We start from the raw sequence: 18,106 nt of genomic DNA, 5'->3' as shown, positions 1-18,106 counted from the left end.
CGCATACAATTTGTAATCATTATTTAAACATAAAGGAATCAATTGAAATCATTCAAGTGGGACATGTCGATTTGACAAGTCGATATTATTTCTAAATTGAGTCACGTTCATGTCAATGTGAATATTTTCGTCCCATTTTGTGGCAAACGGAATTGGGCCTGTTTTTGATTCAATTTACAAGAAGACATCGAGTGAACAGATTAAGTTAAGCTAAAAGTTGTTTTTTTTTAAGTGTGCCATTTTTGATCTGAACAAACAAAATTTTATTGGAAACAATCTGATCTGAACAGTTAATTTGATACGCTGACTCAAGGCATTCATAAAAGAGAAAATGAGAGTGGAACCGCTGCAAAGTGACAATATAGAACTAGCTACGCAACAAAACAATTGGCTACACAATGAAATCGTACAGTCAACCTCATTACGATTAAGTCATTCAATCCGTCATCATGGCCTTATCCAAACACAACCAAACATTTCGATGAATCCAACACCTCCGATGATCATTCAAACCCAGCCAACAGCATCACCTCCACCACAATTGGAAAATCCATTACCTATCAATTCATGCCCTTTGGGTCTTGAATATTTGGCTACCATTGACCAATTGTTAGTACAACAAAAAGTGGAATTGATTGAAGCAATCACTGGTTTCGAAACGAATAACAAGTTTAACGTAAAAAATGCACTAGGCCAAAAATTGTACTGGGCCGCTGAAAATAATGATTGTTGTACGAGAAATTGTTGTGGACCATTGCGTCGGTTTAAACTTCGTGTATTCGATGCGTATCAAAATGAAGTGATGCATCTACGTCGACCAGCTGCATGTGATAGTTGTATTTTCCCATGTTGTTTACAATCGATTGAAGTATACGCTCCGCCCGGTAAATACATTGGTTCGGTTAAACAAAAGTGGTCAGTGTGTTATCCATATTTCTCAATAAAGAATGTTCACAACGAAACCATTTTACGAATCGAAGGACCAGTGTGCACATTTTCAATGTGCGGCAATGATGTTGACTTTAAAATTTTAACCATGGAAGGTGTCGAAATCGGAAAAATTTCAAAACAATGGTCTGGTCTTGTTAGAGAACTATTCACCGATGCCGATTTCTTTGGAATCTCATTTCCACTCGATTTAGATGTTGAGATAAAAGCAATTATGTTAGGCGCATGCTTTCTCATCGATGCAATGTTTTTCGAAAAATCGGCAAATATCGAACGAGATAGACCGGGAATGTTCTAAATCGAGGAAGAGGTATTTTTTTGAAAAAACACACCTACACTTACACGCCATCTTTTAAGTGTTTATTTTATATGTGAAGAGAATATGTCATATTATGTCAGTGAAAAAACATAACCAAACAACAATTTGTATACTTTGTTTAAAGTAGATAGTTATTCAGAAAAAAAAACGTTTCAATAAACCTAAACCACAAAAAATGATCAATAAAAAATATCCGTTGATAATATTCGGCATCATTGGTGCATATCATATTGGAATTCACTTCATAAATGCAGACTATGAAAGTAATCGAGAAAATCAACGAGCAAAGGCCGAAGCTGAACGATTGAAGAGATTGAAAGAAATCTGAACAAAAACTAAAAGCAACGTTTTTAATTGTTAAAAATCGAATAAAAAAAATATCAATATTATTTTAACGAAATGTGATCAGTGTGTTTTATTCCATTTCAGGCAATTTTTCCCATTTTATTTTGTTTTGTTTTATTGTTGATAGATTAGTATTAATATAAAAGCAAAATACTCCGTTGAATAATCTGTATGTTATTCAAAAAGTAGACAACGAATCCATAAAATTTTGTTTGGAGGGAGAATTCGAAGATTTAGAAATGTTTGGTGTAAAAAGGGTAAATTATTCATTCAATCAATATCGAATTCTCGCTCCAGCTATTCAATCAAATGATCATGATGGGGATTGAATAGAAGGCGATTCAATGAATTTTTTGGAGCGTTTATGTTTCCATTGCTACTTGAACTTGGGGGTCCCCCGAATCTTGTTCATGTGGTACATCGAAGTCGTCAATTGTCGGCGGTTCATTGCCACCAACAGCACCAGAACCTCCATCATCGTTATCGGGTGGTGGACCGGAACGCTTTTCAACAGCTGCAACATATCTGGCATTCTCTTCGTCGTCCAAAATGTGGAATTTCTCATTTTTACCAACGACCGCAATTGAAATATTCTATCGAATAGAAAAAAAAAATAATGCAATAAGGAATTGGTTATTGTTCTCTGATTGAAATGTTTTTTTAAAAAAATAAAATCTAAAAAAATGATGGCTTACCGAGTTAGTAAGAAGATCTTCGTTTGGCAGTGTTCCCTTGAGTGCTTCCAAACCATGTTTGATCAATTCTTCTTTTGAACAATCAACAAATGAGTTCAAATGTTTTTCCAAATATGTTCGAGCGCTTTGTGAACGCGAACCGATCGACATGGCTTTGCAGCTGAAGTAATTGGCGCTTGGAACGACTTCAAAGATTTGTGGCCCTTGATCATCATAACCAGCGACCAACAAACCAACACCGTATGGACGGCGATCGTAACGTTGTGTGCATGTTTGCATGCGATTGCCCAAATTTGAAATTAAACGAGCCACCGGATAAGTTGTATCGAATGAAAATTTATAATTCAAACACTCTTGACGCATATAACGGCTCAAAACACGTGCATCAGCTGTGATACCAGCAATTGAAATGCCCAAATGGTCATCGATTGGGATGATTTTCTTTTGAAAAGATGCCAACTCCGATGAGGCACGTTTTAGTGCAACCAAAACTGCATAGTCACGGCTTTTCAAACCAACGGTGGCCGAACCCAATTTAACTGCTTCCATTGCGTATTCGACTTGATGGAGCCGACCTTGCGGACTCCATACGGTCACATCACTATCATATTGATTACGAAACTGTAAAAGAAATTTTGTTAATTAGATTTTATTGGCGAAATTGGGAAAGGTAAGCTTGTGCAAACAAAACTGAGGTTATGAAATTGATATGAGCCAGAAAAATTTGCGAATTTAAGAAAACATTGGGAAATTTTTCATTTTCCTCATGAAAAAGGACTGAATTTTAACATCAATATTTCAAAAATCAATATAAAAATACAAAAAAAAAAACTATAAAAATTACCATTTTGTGCAATTGAATTCCAGCCGGAGCAATGACAATACAAAAATCACTGTATCTGATGTGTAGCAACAAAAGTTATATGCGTGAAGTTAGCCGCGGTTTAAATGTTATTTTGACATACAAATGCAAAGTATGCAGCCATCCATTCAAGCCGATGAATATTCGCGATGCTATCAGAAGTTTTTGACATTATTTACAAATAATATACTTTTAACGCAGATACGGGCACTTGTCACGCAAGACACCACAGCATATAAATACGAGAGAAAACATCCATATTTTTGGACAAATTTATCTATAAAACGTTGTTTGTACGAGAATTAAATTTAAAAAATGTCAGCACAAGCTCAAGGATGGCAAAGAGTAAGTTTGAGATTTTGTGTAAATTCGATTGTCTGTTCAAATTGTTTATTGCAAACACAATTACTTTATCTGAGTGAGTGCATGACGTATATGCTTATTAAGTTACCGTTCGAATACGATTCCTACACGAATATTATACATTGAAATCTGTTTACGTCGTGCGAAGCCAATAATTTTTTTTTCGCGAAGTGAATCATTACAAACGATGTGTAATCGTTCGTCGAGTATTATTCGGTTTTCATTATCGTTTGAGTCGTAATTGAATATAAATTTTATTGCTTAGATGTCGGGAATTATAAATGTTGTGGGTTTAATTTTTTCGTGCGATGAAAATTGATTGTGGTTGTCTGATGAAATTAATAATTTTATTGTTTTCGAATGTCAACAGGCAGTTATTGGCCCATTACCAGCTGGATTTTTGAGGTTGACAACAGAACGTGAGATTCAAGAATCGGCTGATCGACAAGCTGCAATCGCATTGTTTCAACAACAAAATGCCTCCTACATTGTAAATACTTTTAACCTTTGATTTTCATGGAATTTTTATTCGATTTAATATTAAAATGTTGAAAATCTTCGATTTTAGCCGGCATCGAATATTGTCGGTCGACTTAGTATCACCGTTGCACAAGCAAAACTTGTACGAAATTATGGTTTAACACGAATGGATCCATATGCTCGTATTCGTGTTGGTCATTTCGTTTATGAAACACAAACAGATCCAAACGGCGGTAAAACACCACGGTAATGACAATTTAACAATATAAAAGTTTATTTAAATGACGTTATTCACATACCTAGAATCATCACGAGCAGAAATTGATTTTTTTTCCATTTTTTTTTTCATTACAGTTGGAACCGTGTCATTCATAGTCAATTGCCAAACGGCGTAAATACCATATTTGTAGAAATTTACGATGAGTGCAGCTTTAAAATGGACGAATTGATTGCATGGACGGAGATTAAAATTCCGGAATCAGTTTTGCGCGGTGAAACACACGAAGAATGGTATAGCCTAATGGTTTCCCGATTATTTGTCGATTATTTTAAATTAATTCTTTTCTTTTGTGATTCTCCCCTTAGGTATAGCCTAAGTGGTAAACAGGGTGATAATGTCGAAGGAATGATTGATGTTGTAATGAGCTTTACGGTAAGTTTTCCTTTACCTAACAACTCTTTATTTCGTTAAGAGTTTGCATTTTCATTACATTTTGTGTGTTTTTTCCTAAAGCCTGCAGCGGCAATGGCAACATATAACTATGCTGCAGTGCCACCTGTTGTTATGGTTCCAAATGTGTCTGGTGGCCAGGCGTTACCAGTTTTTGTGACACCTCAACCGCAAGTTCGTCCGCCAGTTGTTGAACAACCACCACCAGTGCAACCAATCACCGATGATGATGTAAAACAAGTCAAAGAAATGTTCCCAAATGTTGACGATGAAGTGATTCGATCGGTTTTGGAAGCAAATCGAGGCAATAAACAAAGCACAATCAATTCGCTTCTTCAAATGACCGAACAGTAAAAAGTAGTTTGCTCGAACAAAATTCAAGCTTTTTTTACACAACTAAAAGCGAAATATTCCATTTATTTTTTATGGATATAAATATATCTTTTTCTATCAATATCTTGAACCGCGAACTAATCTTAATGGGCCATTATTGCCGTGATTATTCTATTTATTCGATGATTAATTTTGTTTGCTTTGATGCAGTAACATGCACGTTATTTAAATTATTTCTTGCACCTACTGATAATTGTATAATGTCATTCCCAAATTTGCCAAATATCGAACGAAAACCGACGATTTTGATTTTCTTCGTCGAAGTCTATTTTTTTTTGTCTATATTGTGAAAAGGTAATTTACATTTATTTATTCAAACTTCTTAATTGTTTTAATAGTTCATTCTTTCTTGTAAGTCTGCAGTCATTTGATTTGCACTGAAATTGCGATTCCATTGAATTTTGATCAGATGAACAATTGATATTGATGTAATCATTTGCCAGTGTTGTCAAAGTCGATCTATACTTCCGGATTTAATTTATTCCCTTTTGATTGATTATTTTGTATTTAAATCATTTTATGTTTGGCTTCCGGTTTTAATTCGTTTTTTTTTTTTTTTTTTTTTTTTAATCGATTGTGGCAACATGAGACTCCGTCAATCGAATGATTATTATATGTTTCTATAGTGTATCCATTAAGCCTGTACTAATAATTGTCTGTATTTTTATTCAACAAAAAAAAATACGCGAAAATAAATGTTATCAAATGGAAAAGCCTTTTTTGCATATTATTATTTATTATTCAATCAATTGAAGAGTTCCCAAAAAATGGTTTGAATGGGGAAAAATTCCATTGGTTTTTTTTATCTTTTATGATATAAATGAATTTCTTATCAAAAGAATAATATACCAAAAAAAAGTATTTGAGTATAGCAAGTATAAAAAATATTCAAATCCAGATTCATAAAAAGTGTATGTCTAGGTGTATGTTAAAAAGGTAACTCATGGCTCTTAGAGTAAACAAGTTGCTGAAATCAAAGTGAAAAAAAAAATGTTCAAAACAAACTCCATCACTTTAAACATTATAAAAACATTAGACGAATGTCGGTCGCTGAGTCATTCTCGAAAAAATAGCTAAATATAGTATATGTGTATAGTTTTTTTTTTCGCTCTTAAATGATTATCGCATACGTAAAAAAAGTTGTTTACATTTATGGCATAGAATGAGAATATTCCAAATGGGTTAAATATTTTTTTGTTAAAGAGCTTTGATGAGCGGAACAAAAAAACGTATAGCCGCCTGAATTACATACAAATGAATACAAAAATATTACATTCAAAAAGTTATTATTATTTGTTTCGAGCGATGAATAAGTATATCACATAGTGTGCGCACACCGAACAAGTAACGAGTATAAAATAAGCTACGGTGTAGAGAAAGAGAGCTCGAGCGAGAGAGAGAGAGAGAGAGGCAAAAAACAAATTGAATATTGTAAACGAATGTTGTTGTTACCTTTGTGTGGCAGAAATGGGGGGAAACAGCATTCAGTGTGTGTATATTCGATGACTACACGCAAACGTATGTGTACCTCTCACTCGCTCTTGTTATGTGTTCTCCACTTGTATGAGCGACTGAGCGCGCGGGGAGTTCGAGATGAAAACAGTGGCGATTGCCATTTAGTTGGATTCAGTTGTGCGCATGGTTCGGGCTTTCTTTTTTCTTATTTGCTTTGGTTTGTTTAGAAAAAGCAGCAAAATCGCAAACCAAAAAATTTGGTTGGTGGATTCCGGTTAAAAATACATCGGTCAGAGTACGCAAAGTGTTGTCGCGAATCGGATCGCAATAAGTGAAGCTTGTTCGTTGAACAACACTGTTTGAACATCGGTGTTTGTCTATATATCGTACATCTCCATCATACACCCATATCGACAGTTAGAGTGTCACGCGATTCAGACTCTTACACGTACCATAAAAATGACAAATGTTTTGAATTCAGTTTAAGTATTCTTTTCGTATTGTGACCATTTTTGCGATTGACAATACCACACAAAATTGAGTCATGGATTGTGTAATGGATTTGTAAACAGGAGGAAAAAACGTGAAATATCAAAAGTGACATCGTTTTCAAACATTCATAAATACACAGACGATAGGTTGTAGTTAAAAGTGGCCAAAACAACAACACACTTGAAAAAATGATTGTAATCAGTCGTTGTCTAGCTACCGTATACTAAGTGGCTGATGTGTGGTTTTTGATTTTGAATTGATTTTTTTTTCGTGATGTTTAAAAATTGCCACCGAATGGAAAGTGAAGTTTAATTTAGATTGACAATGAGTTCAAATGCTTAGAAAGTGAATTATTCGTGTATTTGAGTTAAAAAAAAAACATTGAAAAAAGTCATCGGTTTTGAAATCAAGGTGAAGGCCCTTTTTACCCAAAAAACATAAGCTCTCATGAATGAATTTATGGTGACCAAATGTTTACCATCAGTTTCATTGAGAGTTTCAATTAAGATTCGCTGAACCGGATAAAGTCAATGAAAGTTCATTGTTCCATTATTTATGAGCAATGAACGACCACCATCAATGTTAATAGAAAAAAGACAACGTTATTTTCATAACAAATGAGCATATGAATGATGCTAGTATTTGGATCGGCGACAGCACAGAAAACTCATTTGTAAGGGTGATAAAAATTCCGATAATCTCGCGTCGTAAAACTGATAATTTTGCCCCACTGGCGTAATTGATATAAATTCAAAGATTGTGATGAAAATATTGGCAAAATCACTGCACATCGTCTAAATCTGACTATAATACAACTATTTTCCATTCAAAGCGTTCAATAACTTTCCAAGAAAATAGATATATAAAACCACCCTCCGACGAAACGAACGTTTTTTTATTATTCCGATAAGTTACGCTCGCTTCTGGTATTTTGCGTGGGTATTGTATTGTGTGTACTATCTCGTGCTGCGTACAGTGTTTTGTATACGCTCAATGAATGCAAAGAGAAAATAGTGAAAATTCCATGCGACGATTTAGAAGCGCTAAGAATAATATTATCTGTATTAAGTTGTATTATCATAATCAAGTTATAAAAGATACAAATATTTTAACAATTTTCCATGTCATACATGGAAAACATCTTGACAAAGAAAAGACAAAAGAAATAACGAAACTTTGTCTCGCTTGTCGCATCAAATATTTGTGAACTTTGTGCATATACTTTTGGACTCTCATACGCGGTACGTAAATACGAAGTTTTGCTCTATTTTGCATTTCCTTGTGATAGCTTGATTATTATACAAATTGATGTGCATATTACGGTGTTGTTTTGAATATTTTTATTTTACTTTTTTTGATGATGGTTTTTTTTCTCAATTTGATTGCATCACGTTTGAGAGAATGATGTTCCAATTTGTGTGCTACGCTCAGTGAAGTTTAGCAATAAAATCCATTTAGAGTATGTGTGGGTAAATCGATAGTGACCACATGAGTTTGATTGATTAAAAGCATGTAGTAATCCAATTTTTATAACGTAATCAAGAACCATTTTGAAAATTACATTTGCGAATCGATATGTTATTCATGTGGTTGGTGATTTTATTTACCGCTCAATATATGGTAAACAAGTTGCCAATGCAAATTTCAAATATATAATTATGCAAGCATTAAGCCATTACCACTTTACGAAATGCATTGCCATGTGTTTATCTCAAGGCTTTCTCTTCTCGCACTCACTCGCAAAAAAAAATAAACAGCGTATGTTTTTGTCAGCTCATATTGTCTTTAATTCATCGTCTGAGAAATGTACTTGAACAAATGGAACTGAACGGTTTGTGACCGTATTCAGCGGTATTCAGACACTACAGATTGTACACAAAAAAGTAAAAGTGATATTTTTTCGTACATATTTTTCACTTTTTCTGCTAACAAAAACCGAGCTCATTACATTCTCTTCAGCATTAACGACTGTAGCTGTTTAAAATTCGAAGTGTACACTGGCACATTTGAATAGCAACATTTGAAAACATTGTTTGCTGGCACACTCGCAGCTAATGGGTTAATATTTTCACTTTTATCAACCAATTCAATTCATCGATGAATTATACGTTTTTGTGGCCGAAAAATTGTTGACCGCTTAACCGTTAACAATGTGCAAAAACGCCTATGCATTCAATTTACTGCACTGGCGATGCAGTATTTGGGCTCATTCGTGCAGGCACATAAACAGCGAATTGAAATCGATAAATAAATTTGGCCGTATGAGTCACGCACATATCACCATGGACAATGCGTGTTTCACTTACTTTTTGTGTGTATGTTTTTTATAGTAATTGGTGTATGCCATTTTTTCTTCTCTTCAACTCTCCACTGGCAAAAGTTTTGTATGTGCATTTGCACGTAGTAGAAGATGATGATTAAAATGACTAAACTATAAATTGATGTGCCAATTAAAGTTTTATCGTAACAAACATACCGTTACTTTTGATTTTGTTTTATTTTCTGTTTCTATCGCCGCATTTTTTTGTTCCACTAGCTCTTAAGCTCAAATTGCCTTTTTATTCAATCATTCTTCATTTTTCTCTTTGTTGCGTTTGTTTTTTTGTTTCTGGTGTATGGTTGTTAAGTACGCGTAAAAAAAAGAGAGTAACTATAGTAAAATATAGACGTAAATTAAGACGGTTAAGAACTTCGTATTTCTGTTTTCGTTACATTTCAAAGGGTTTCATTCAAGCAAAACATAACATGAAAGCAAACATTACTTCTGAAATTATTGACATATGTTTGGATATTGTTCGCATGCGATTGATTGTCGGTTTAAATTCAACCCATTTTTTGTATGTATGTGGAATTTGCATGGCATATGACAGTAACTAACCTGCCGTTTTGTTTCGCTGTAGTCGCTTTTACGGAACATTGAAATAATCCGACGATGAAGGCAACGGGTTATTTCGTTTTTCTTCGGTCATGAGAATTGTGTGTAAAATTGAAATACACAATTGGGTATCGTAAATATTCATTGATACTACACCCTAAACATAATCGAATCGGCTAGTTTTTTTTTATTTCTAGAAATTTTTATTCGAATTGTGGTTGCCATACGGTCGGTACTTTTTTTATCATTCGATATGCGCGGGTGTGACATCAGCAAACACTCGTGAACGCTTTACAAATAAATGTCTCCCTCTTGGAAATTGAACTTCTTTACCTTGATAAAATGACACATTTGCGGAATGCTACCCCTCTCCAAAATATAATAATCGATGGTAATTTTGCGTAATTGAGTATCGAATATCAGCGATACTTTGCTTTTTCATTCAATTATGTACCACACATCCGTGCATCAGCTGAATGAATTAAACATAATTGTCATACTCCGTTATGCTTCGTAACATTCACAATACCCAATATCATATAGATCACATACAAAATTCCGTCCAAAGACCAAAATATCGTTGGCGTAATTTTAAAAATTTATTAATTCACTGGCGCAACTAGATCGATCGATGCATCCACAACAGTTATTATATAATTATATTTTTACTTCAAGTGATTTGTGTTCAATCATTATTTTGGGGAGATTTGTAGCGAATCGAGAGGCGGGTGGCCATTCTTTCACGTGTGATCCGCACTTGGCTTGCGATGCGTGAACAAAGGCAAACGAATTACTTAACCGACATTGACCCTATGCACACACAAACATTTTTAATTCGATAGAGGAATGTTGTTTCGCTATATGAAATCGTACACTCACCGATGATCGCTTATTGTAAGGTGCGTGCTTTGTGCTCTGTTTTTTTTTTTTTTTAACTTCACATACAGTGCACAACGAACACTCAAGGCAAATGAAAAGCAATGATGAGGGAAAAATGAGCGATGAGATTTTTGTTATAGAAACTTTTTTTTTCGCCGTTATACGCAATCCAATGGAATGGAAAACAATATTGAGTATACAAGAGAGAATGGAATACATCAAAACCCATAGCATTTCTTTTGTAGTAATTTTTCGGCGACGCGTAAATTAGAACGGAAAAAAGCATATTAACACCTATAACATTGATGCATTTCAAATAAAATTAGCATTTGTAATAATGTAGCATTCCGCGTAAAATGGAAATTATTCCGAAAAGCAATTTCACAACGATTTTCATAGTTAATTTTGCCGCTCATTCTCAATTATAGCATTCAGCTTGATTCCAGCCATTCAAGATGTTATGATATTTATGTTGTAATTTTAATGTGATGTTGTAGGCAAAAAAATGAAAATCGCAAAATTATTCAATTTGACTTTCGTGCCTCCTCTTAAACGAATGTCGTAGCTATTTTCCATTGTGCCTTGTCTTTCTTGCAGCAAACTGTACATATACTTTGGCACCAAAAAAAAAATCAAAAGATTATCATTTTTATTATTCTCGTATTCAACGGAACAAATAGCTTGATTTCTTTCTGTTTTGTCTTGGGACGTGTACTGCTTGCAGAACATTCGGACTTGATCTAGTTACGACGGAGAAATTCCAAGTCAACATCATTTTTTTCATTCGTATTGAAGAGTGAGTCCACACATTTCATTCTAACAGAACCAGCGGTATAAAGAAGTTTTCATGCTCAATTGTTGGTGCTGTCGTTACTAAGAACACAATGTTATTCTCTTGCTCTTGTTTGGTGGCCGTATTTCAATTTCGGCATTTTTTTCGATTGTATATTTCGATTTCATGCTCTTTACCATCAATTCGAATTGGCAAATAAGTTTTTTTTTTTGGCGATGGAAAATGGATAAGTTTGGTTAAAGAAAGTGATCTCTATCAAACCACAACAAATCAAAACTTTTCTTGCTCAAAAAAATACTTGAAAAGTGGCCAAAAATACACGAAAATCTTTTGTTGTTGCTGTCGTTTCTGGCTCAAAGTTAGTTTGTTTTCAATAGCGAATGCATTCGAGTAAAAAAAAAAAGTAAAAAAAACGAGTCGATTTAAAAGTTCCGGATGAGAAAAGTTGAAGACAAGAAGACAAAGAAAAATGGGATTAGCGGATTGAGATCCATCTCTTTGAATATATGTTCTTTATCAAATCAAAGTTTTTTTGATGAACGTGTATACATCTATATGGAAAAACTTTAGATTTCTTCGGAAATGGAATATGCCATTGAAATGCTATTATTCAAAAACAATATGATGTAAAAAATAAGAATTCAATTAAAGTTACAACACATAGAATAATTCGTTCTTCACAACGGAAAACAATTCATGGAAACGATGCTACTATCTCCCTTCTTCTTCTTATCCCCTCTTTCTCTCTCGCAATTTACATTGTCAGAGTTTTTAGCCGAGTTGCAGATGGTGTTCGTCAGAAACAATGGATTACTGCGAGCGATTACAAAAATTGCAGAAAATAATGTGAAAATGTTAGTCACCAAACAAAATTCCATTCTGACACCCGTCACACTGAAACAGTAACATTGTTGAAACTAAAACGCTGATGAGATTTACGTTAAAAAAGAAACAACAACAGCAATCTCTGCCATGATTCGTGGTGTGTGAACAAAACATGCAAAATAATTATCTGTATAGCTCAAATGCACAGTTCGCGGAGACTGTCATCTTCAACTATTCAACACGACACCTGCCAGAATGAGCTGGCACGACATATATACATTGTTTGTAGCACCGTTTATTATCGTTGATTACATCATTGCCTTAGATTGAAGTCATGAAAAAATTTGAATGTGACTCGCATACACTTATCGACACCATTCGTTTAAAAGGTATATCGCTACACTTTTTGCAACTAATGGACACGATTTTGCATTGAAACGATGACTGTTTCTCTATGACGCATTTCCTTTGTGCACATTTGATCGCGCATCTATTGGAATGGTTGGTTTCGAGTAATTTTGGATTGGTTTTATTTTATTTCCAAAGACATTTCGCCGTTAGAACAACCTTTTTTGCGCAATTCATACAGTTTATGTTATGAAACCATGTACATTTTCTCGTAAAATCGTCAGAAAAAGAATCGTAAAAAATTATATTATACATAGAACCTTCTAAGAATTGAATTGCACGACCCATTTGGAAGCCCATTCCGAATTTGAATGTTCCATTTAACTACACGATTTTTTTGTTATTGCTATGAAGCATTTAATCAAGGCCGAGTACGTGCAGGGCAAATAACCTTTTTAATTGCTGATGAAAAAGAGATATTTAAAGCTAAAAAAAGCTTGCCCATCGCTAAAATAAGAATCCATAAATGAGCTGTCATTTGTTATGTCTGTCATTTTATGATCAAAAATTAATTTTCCAAATGAGTTTGAATTGGGCGAATTTTAATTCATGAACTTGTTGGTATAACATTGCATTTTTGTGCACTCCACCATATCACAGTTTCCATTGACAGAATAAAGAATTCCATTGAAATATCACATAAAAGAATATTCTAAATATAAATGGCAGCCAAATGAAGGCTTTTGTCATTGTACATACAAATGAATGCGTTTATGTGGTTTATGCATTAGGTAAATTCATCAATACAGTCATTCACAAGCAACCGGGAGAATGAAAAAAAAATGAATGAAAACACTCGATTCAACATTAAAAATACAAGCGCATATTTGAATTGGGTGTCGGTTCGCTGGTTCACCTGAGTAAAACTAACAAATCATGTGGTACACATTTATATTGGGCGGTGCACACGTTAGACGTCTCATCAATAATTCCAATTAGTATGTGTGTGTGTGTGTGGTGGTTTTGCCACTTACACATCCAATTAAATGGCCAACGTATGTCAATGCACTACGTGCCATTCCTGCATAAACAGGGAAACCATGTAAAACCAAAAAAATCAATATTACACCCGACTCCATGCGTATTTGAAAAAAGAGTTTTCAACAAAGGGAAATAAATCATTCACATTCAATGTTGTAAAGAAAATAGAGAAATTCGATACTAACATTTGCTTTTTTCTTTTTCTTACATGAGCAGACAGCAGTGCTCTGTGATTGATCTCATAAATATATAGAATGTTCAATGGTTTCACCCACATATTTACAGCGTAAAAATCTGATGTGAAAAATTATTGTATTTTTCTGGCAGCGCTATATCTGATTGGCACTCCAGAGAAATTGGACGCGAAAATCGATAACTGTCAGTTGTTAAAAAAAAAGTGAAACGAAATTTACGAGATTTTACATAAAACGATCCTTTCACTGTGAAAAACCACAATCCATTATCATAGTCGCTGAAACCATGTCTCAGATAGTATTTGTCGAAGAAAATAGGCATAAAAGTTAATTCTCCATCAATTTGCATATACTGTCGATTTTTTTTTTCATTAATTTTCCACATTGCTGCTTCTCATCACTTAATAGTTTTCCACAGCAACAGCAGCAGTAAATGTATATTGCACTATAAATGTTATGCCACAAACTCTGTGGTTTACAATCTTATCACGCAAATGGGCGACAGGGAAATAGCGTTGATGATATAACATAAAGAAATTAACGAATGGAATAACCTCGAAATGAAGTGGATCCATTATTTGAATTAAATTGAATATCAACAACGTTGATGGAAATACGATTCAAAATGAAATGTTCATGACATTAGTTTCAGCCGAATAAATTTGCGCTCGAGGGTTTCGAGTGATAGGCGAAAAGAGAGATCTAGAGCGAAAAGTTGTGTTTGTTTCGAGAGATATATGACAATTCCACCCTCTTATGATGGATGATGCGATGAGTACTGTTACCACATTACGCTTAACGAGCCGTGAATTTAGGGAATTTTTTAACAAGCTCATGCCATACTGAAATTAAAACACTTTCTTAAACAAACATTTTCAAAACTTTCACGGATCGATACAAGTACAACACAATTAAGACAATTTTATTTTTTTTTTGAATGTACAAATTATGTATTTTTTTTCCAAATATATTATTTAAAATGACATTCAAAAAATGTTATCTTACATTTCTATATATGTTCCATGCTTTAAAAAAATGCATATGTAATTTAATGATTGTGATTTCGAGTAAAAAAAAGAGATGTTCAATCGTTCGATTTGAGTTTTGCCTGAATGACGGCACGTGCTTTACTTCCCAATTCAGTCAACACTTTTTTCGCTTCATCCAATTTCTTGTCGAACACTTTCTGCACGTATAAATCCAATAGATCGAGTTGCTCGCCAACCTATAAAAAAAGTCAATAGATTAATGCATCAGACATTTGTTTTGTCTCACATTACCATCGAATAAATCTTTATGTGCATAAGACATGAATTATTGATTCGAGTGAAGAATGTTGAATTAAAGTGAACTTACCGTGGTATCGTCTTCTGGTCGGCCAAGTTTCACGAAAGCACACTGTGGTGAATGTTTCTTATGCTCCGACCATGGATCGTCGGTTGATTCCCATCCATCCAATACTTTGCCGCATAGAAAACAAGCGGCTGTATCATCATCTGTTGATGAACCAGCGTAGTAGAAACCAGCCTGTGCCATCTGAAACGATTTTTCAATATGGTGTTTGCTTTTTTAAATTCATTTCACAAATTGTTGATTGATTGAAAAACTAAAAAGCAGACATTTGAAATGTAATGCAAAAAAGAAATGCGATTGCTTACCTTTGTGATACTACAGTTCTGACGTTCACTAAATGGCCAAGACTGGAAACTTGCTTTACGATCTTTCTCGAAAAAGAAATGATTTGAACTTTGATTAACGCCTGGCATTTTTTTTTTTGATTTTCTTTTCAATGGAATCGATTTATGTTAAAATTATTGACAAATAATATAAAAATGTGTATAAAAATAGATGAATGTTGCTTGTATTTGATGCAATCGAATGTTTCTCCGTTCCGTTAAATATATAAAACTTCAAATATGTCAAACATATGTGTATACAGCGCTACCAACGTCGCAACGAGGAAGCTTCAATGGCTGCGTACTTGTCATATTTGTTGTTTTACACTTTAAGTGGTCGATTTGAATTTTCAGTTATTTTCGCTTAATTTACTTCTTTTATTTTGAACATTTTTTATTTTTTTTTTTAATTTTTCTGAAATATTTCCTTTTATTTAATAAAAATCTTCTTTCTTTGCCATTTCAGATATAAAATGGAGGATTATAAATTTTTATTCAAAGTTGTTCTAATTGGAAATGCTGGCGTTGGTAAGTTTTGGTATAAATTAATAATAAACTGCACGTATTCAGTCAAAAACAAAAGTTTTGCGGCTTTGTGCTTATGGTTTCGGTAATAGTTCAATGTTTTTTTTTGCTTTTTCAGGAAAGACCTGTCTTGTTCGTCGATTTACACAAGGCGTTTTTCCACCCGGTCAAGGAGCTACGATTGGTGTAGATTTTATGATAAAAACAGTTGTTGTGGATAATGAAAAGATAAAAGTAAGTAAATTAATTTCAATCGTCGTTAAAACGGTTTGTTTAAAACATTGTTTGCATTTACAGCTTCAAATCTGGGACACTGCAGGCCAAGAGCGATTTCGATCTATCACGCAAAGGTTAATATTCATTTCAGTCTTGAACTTGAACAGACACAGTGACATTCATATTTCTATTCTAACGACATACAGCTATTACCGTTCGGCCCATGCTCTAATTCTAGTCTACGATATCAGTTGTCAGCCGACATTCGATTGTCTGCCGGATTGGTTGCGTGAAATTCAAGAATATGCCAATTCAAAGGTGCTGAAAATTTTGGTCGGGAACAAAGTTGACAGGGACGACCGAGAAATACCAACAGCAATTGGTGAGGAATTTGCCAAACAACAAGGCATGTATTTTTTGGAAACTTCAGCCAAAGAAGCCGATAATGTTGAGCGTTTGTTTTATGAGATTGCCGCCGAATTGATTGAACAGGCGCGCACAAAAGAGGTACGATTCAAGAAAGTTTACAATGAAATAATGTTGAGTGAATTTTTTCTCACTTTTTCACACGCATATTTAATGAACTGTTTAAATAGGTGCCGCGCAGCGAAACCGGTGGAATATCGAATTTAGGAACCAAAGCGAATTTACTGAGTCAAACAACTAGCAATTGTTGCAATAATCTAAATCTTGGACCAAGTTAAATTAGCCAAAATTCAACGATTGAACAATTATACTCAATCATAGCGACATTTTTATTCCACGGGATGGAAATGACCCATCCGTATAGTTTAATCAAGTATAAATCGCAGAGAAGAGAAAAAAAAGTATCTATATTAGTATTTATATCTAACGATATCACAGGCAACGATTTTCCAGTTGTTGCACTTATGAAATGACCGTACTACCGATACAATCTCTACAGTCGTCATCTGAACAATTGTTATCATTTTTATAGCGTCATTGTTTTTGTTTATTTTTTTGTAATGCATTTTTTATGTTCACGATCAATTCCCAACAAAAACAAACACCTCACATCTATTTTAGTTATATAGGGAAATACGCTTTGTATCGCGGTCAAATGAATAATATTTATATGATTGTTTTATATTGTTGTGATTTGTTAGCTTGCAATCGTATGAAGATTTAAAAAAAAAAAACAAATTAGTTTTTTTTTCTTTTTTTTAACGAAATAACTAGTACCTTTTTAAATATGCTTTTCAATTATCCAATTAATGTGCCTGAGTTGTAAACATTTGGAGTTTGTGTTGTTTCAATCTATGTAGTTTCAATCACAATAAGAGTCGCATACTCACTGTAAATCAAAATACAGACCGTTTGATTTCCATAATAATAATAGTAATTTAGAAAAGTTTCGGGAAAATCGATAAAATGAAACGGTTCCAAACCCAAAAGTAACAAATAACCCTATTTCATAACTTTTGTTTTACAATGACCAATTTTTTGAACTATTACTCCTATGAATGGATACTTGAAGGTGATCTAATTGCACATTATTGTATAAATAAATTTGTGATTTTAAATTAGGAGCAATTTTATCAATAAAACCATAAATATAAAATAGAATAATCACCCACAACGTCTTTGTATTGCGTAAATGAAGCGGTAAACTTATCAACATATGGTTCCATTGGATGAACTAATGAAAAGTAAGTAAAATTATGCAGGTTTGTGTGACGGTTTAACGTTTA

The 18,106-nt window shown here is 33.8% G+C and overlaps 4 protein-coding genes and 1 pseudogene across 6 annotated transcripts; 3 read left to right on the top strand and 2 right to left on the bottom strand.

Moving 5' to 3' along the window:
* The first annotated feature begins 70 nt into the window (after positions 1–70).
* LOC116337294 lies at positions 71–1,672 on the top strand (annotated as a pseudogene).
* On the bottom strand, positions 1,654–3,285 carry LOC116337295 (proteasome subunit alpha type-1). Its single transcript, XM_031761733.1, has 3 exons — positions 3,152–3,285; positions 2,308–2,928; positions 1,654–2,205 (listed from the first exon to the last, which is right to left on the bottom strand). The coding sequence occupies exons 1-3, from the start codon at positions 3,152–3,154 to the stop codon at positions 1,975–1,977; spliced, it is 855 nt and encodes a 284-aa protein (XP_031617593.1). The 5' UTR covers positions 3,155–3,285; the 3' UTR covers positions 1,654–1,974.
* Positions 3,286–3,337: 52 nt separating this feature from the next.
* LOC116337296 (toll-interacting protein-like) lies at positions 3,338–5,631 on the top strand. Of its 2 annotated transcripts, none has more exons than XM_031761734.1 (6): positions 3,338–3,514; positions 3,903–4,022; positions 4,101–4,258; positions 4,367–4,522; positions 4,598–4,664; positions 4,746–5,628. In XM_031761734.1, exons 1-6 carry the CDS (start codon positions 3,485–3,487, stop codon positions 5,034–5,036), a joined length of 822 nt encoding a protein of 273 aa, XP_031617594.1. In that variant the 5' UTR covers positions 3,338–3,484; the 3' UTR covers positions 5,037–5,628. The 2 variants fall into 2 exon arrangements, with proteins under 2 accessions (XP_031617594.1, XP_031617595.1); XM_031761735.1 differs by lacking the exon at positions 3,338–3,514 and adding an exon at positions 3,688–3,818 and having other exon boundaries at positions 4,746–5,631.
* Positions 5,632–6,694: 1,063 nt separating this feature from the next.
* LOC116337297 (ras-related protein Rab-30) lies at positions 6,695–17,957 on the top strand. 2 transcript variants are annotated; one of them, XM_031761737.1, is made up of 6 exons: positions 6,695–7,433; positions 16,120–16,181; positions 16,297–16,412; positions 16,476–16,528; positions 16,601–16,901; positions 16,991–17,957. In XM_031761737.1, the coding sequence occupies exons 2-6, from the start codon at positions 16,127–16,129 to the stop codon at positions 17,096–17,098; spliced, it is 633 nt and encodes a 210-aa protein (XP_031617597.1). In that variant the 5' UTR covers positions 6,695–7,433; positions 16,120–16,126; the 3' UTR covers positions 17,099–17,957. The 2 variants fall into 2 exon arrangements, with proteins under 2 accessions (XP_031617597.1, XP_031617596.1); XM_031761736.1 differs by having other exon boundaries at positions 6,695–8,263.
* Positions 14,965–15,878, bottom strand: LOC116337298 (baculoviral IAP repeat-containing protein 5-like). The gene is made up of 3 exons (XM_031761738.1): positions 15,636–15,878; positions 15,334–15,513; positions 14,965–15,202 (listed from the first exon to the last, which is right to left on the bottom strand). Exons 1-3 carry the CDS (start codon positions 15,741–15,743, stop codon positions 15,062–15,064), a joined length of 429 nt encoding a protein of 142 aa, XP_031617598.1. The 5' UTR covers positions 15,744–15,878; the 3' UTR covers positions 14,965–15,061.
* Positions 17,958–18,106: the final 149 nt, after the last annotated feature.

This window comes from Contarinia nasturtii, unplaced genomic scaffold (genome assembly GCF_009176525.2).
Source record: "Contarinia nasturtii isolate CC-2019 unplaced genomic scaffold, AAFC_CNas_1.1 Cnas_scaffold_220, whole genome shotgun sequence".
Classification (NCBI taxonomy): Eukaryota; Metazoa; Arthropoda; class Insecta; order Diptera; family Cecidomyiidae; genus Contarinia; species Contarinia nasturtii.
This window is presented reverse-complemented; position numbering and strand designations above follow the sequence as displayed.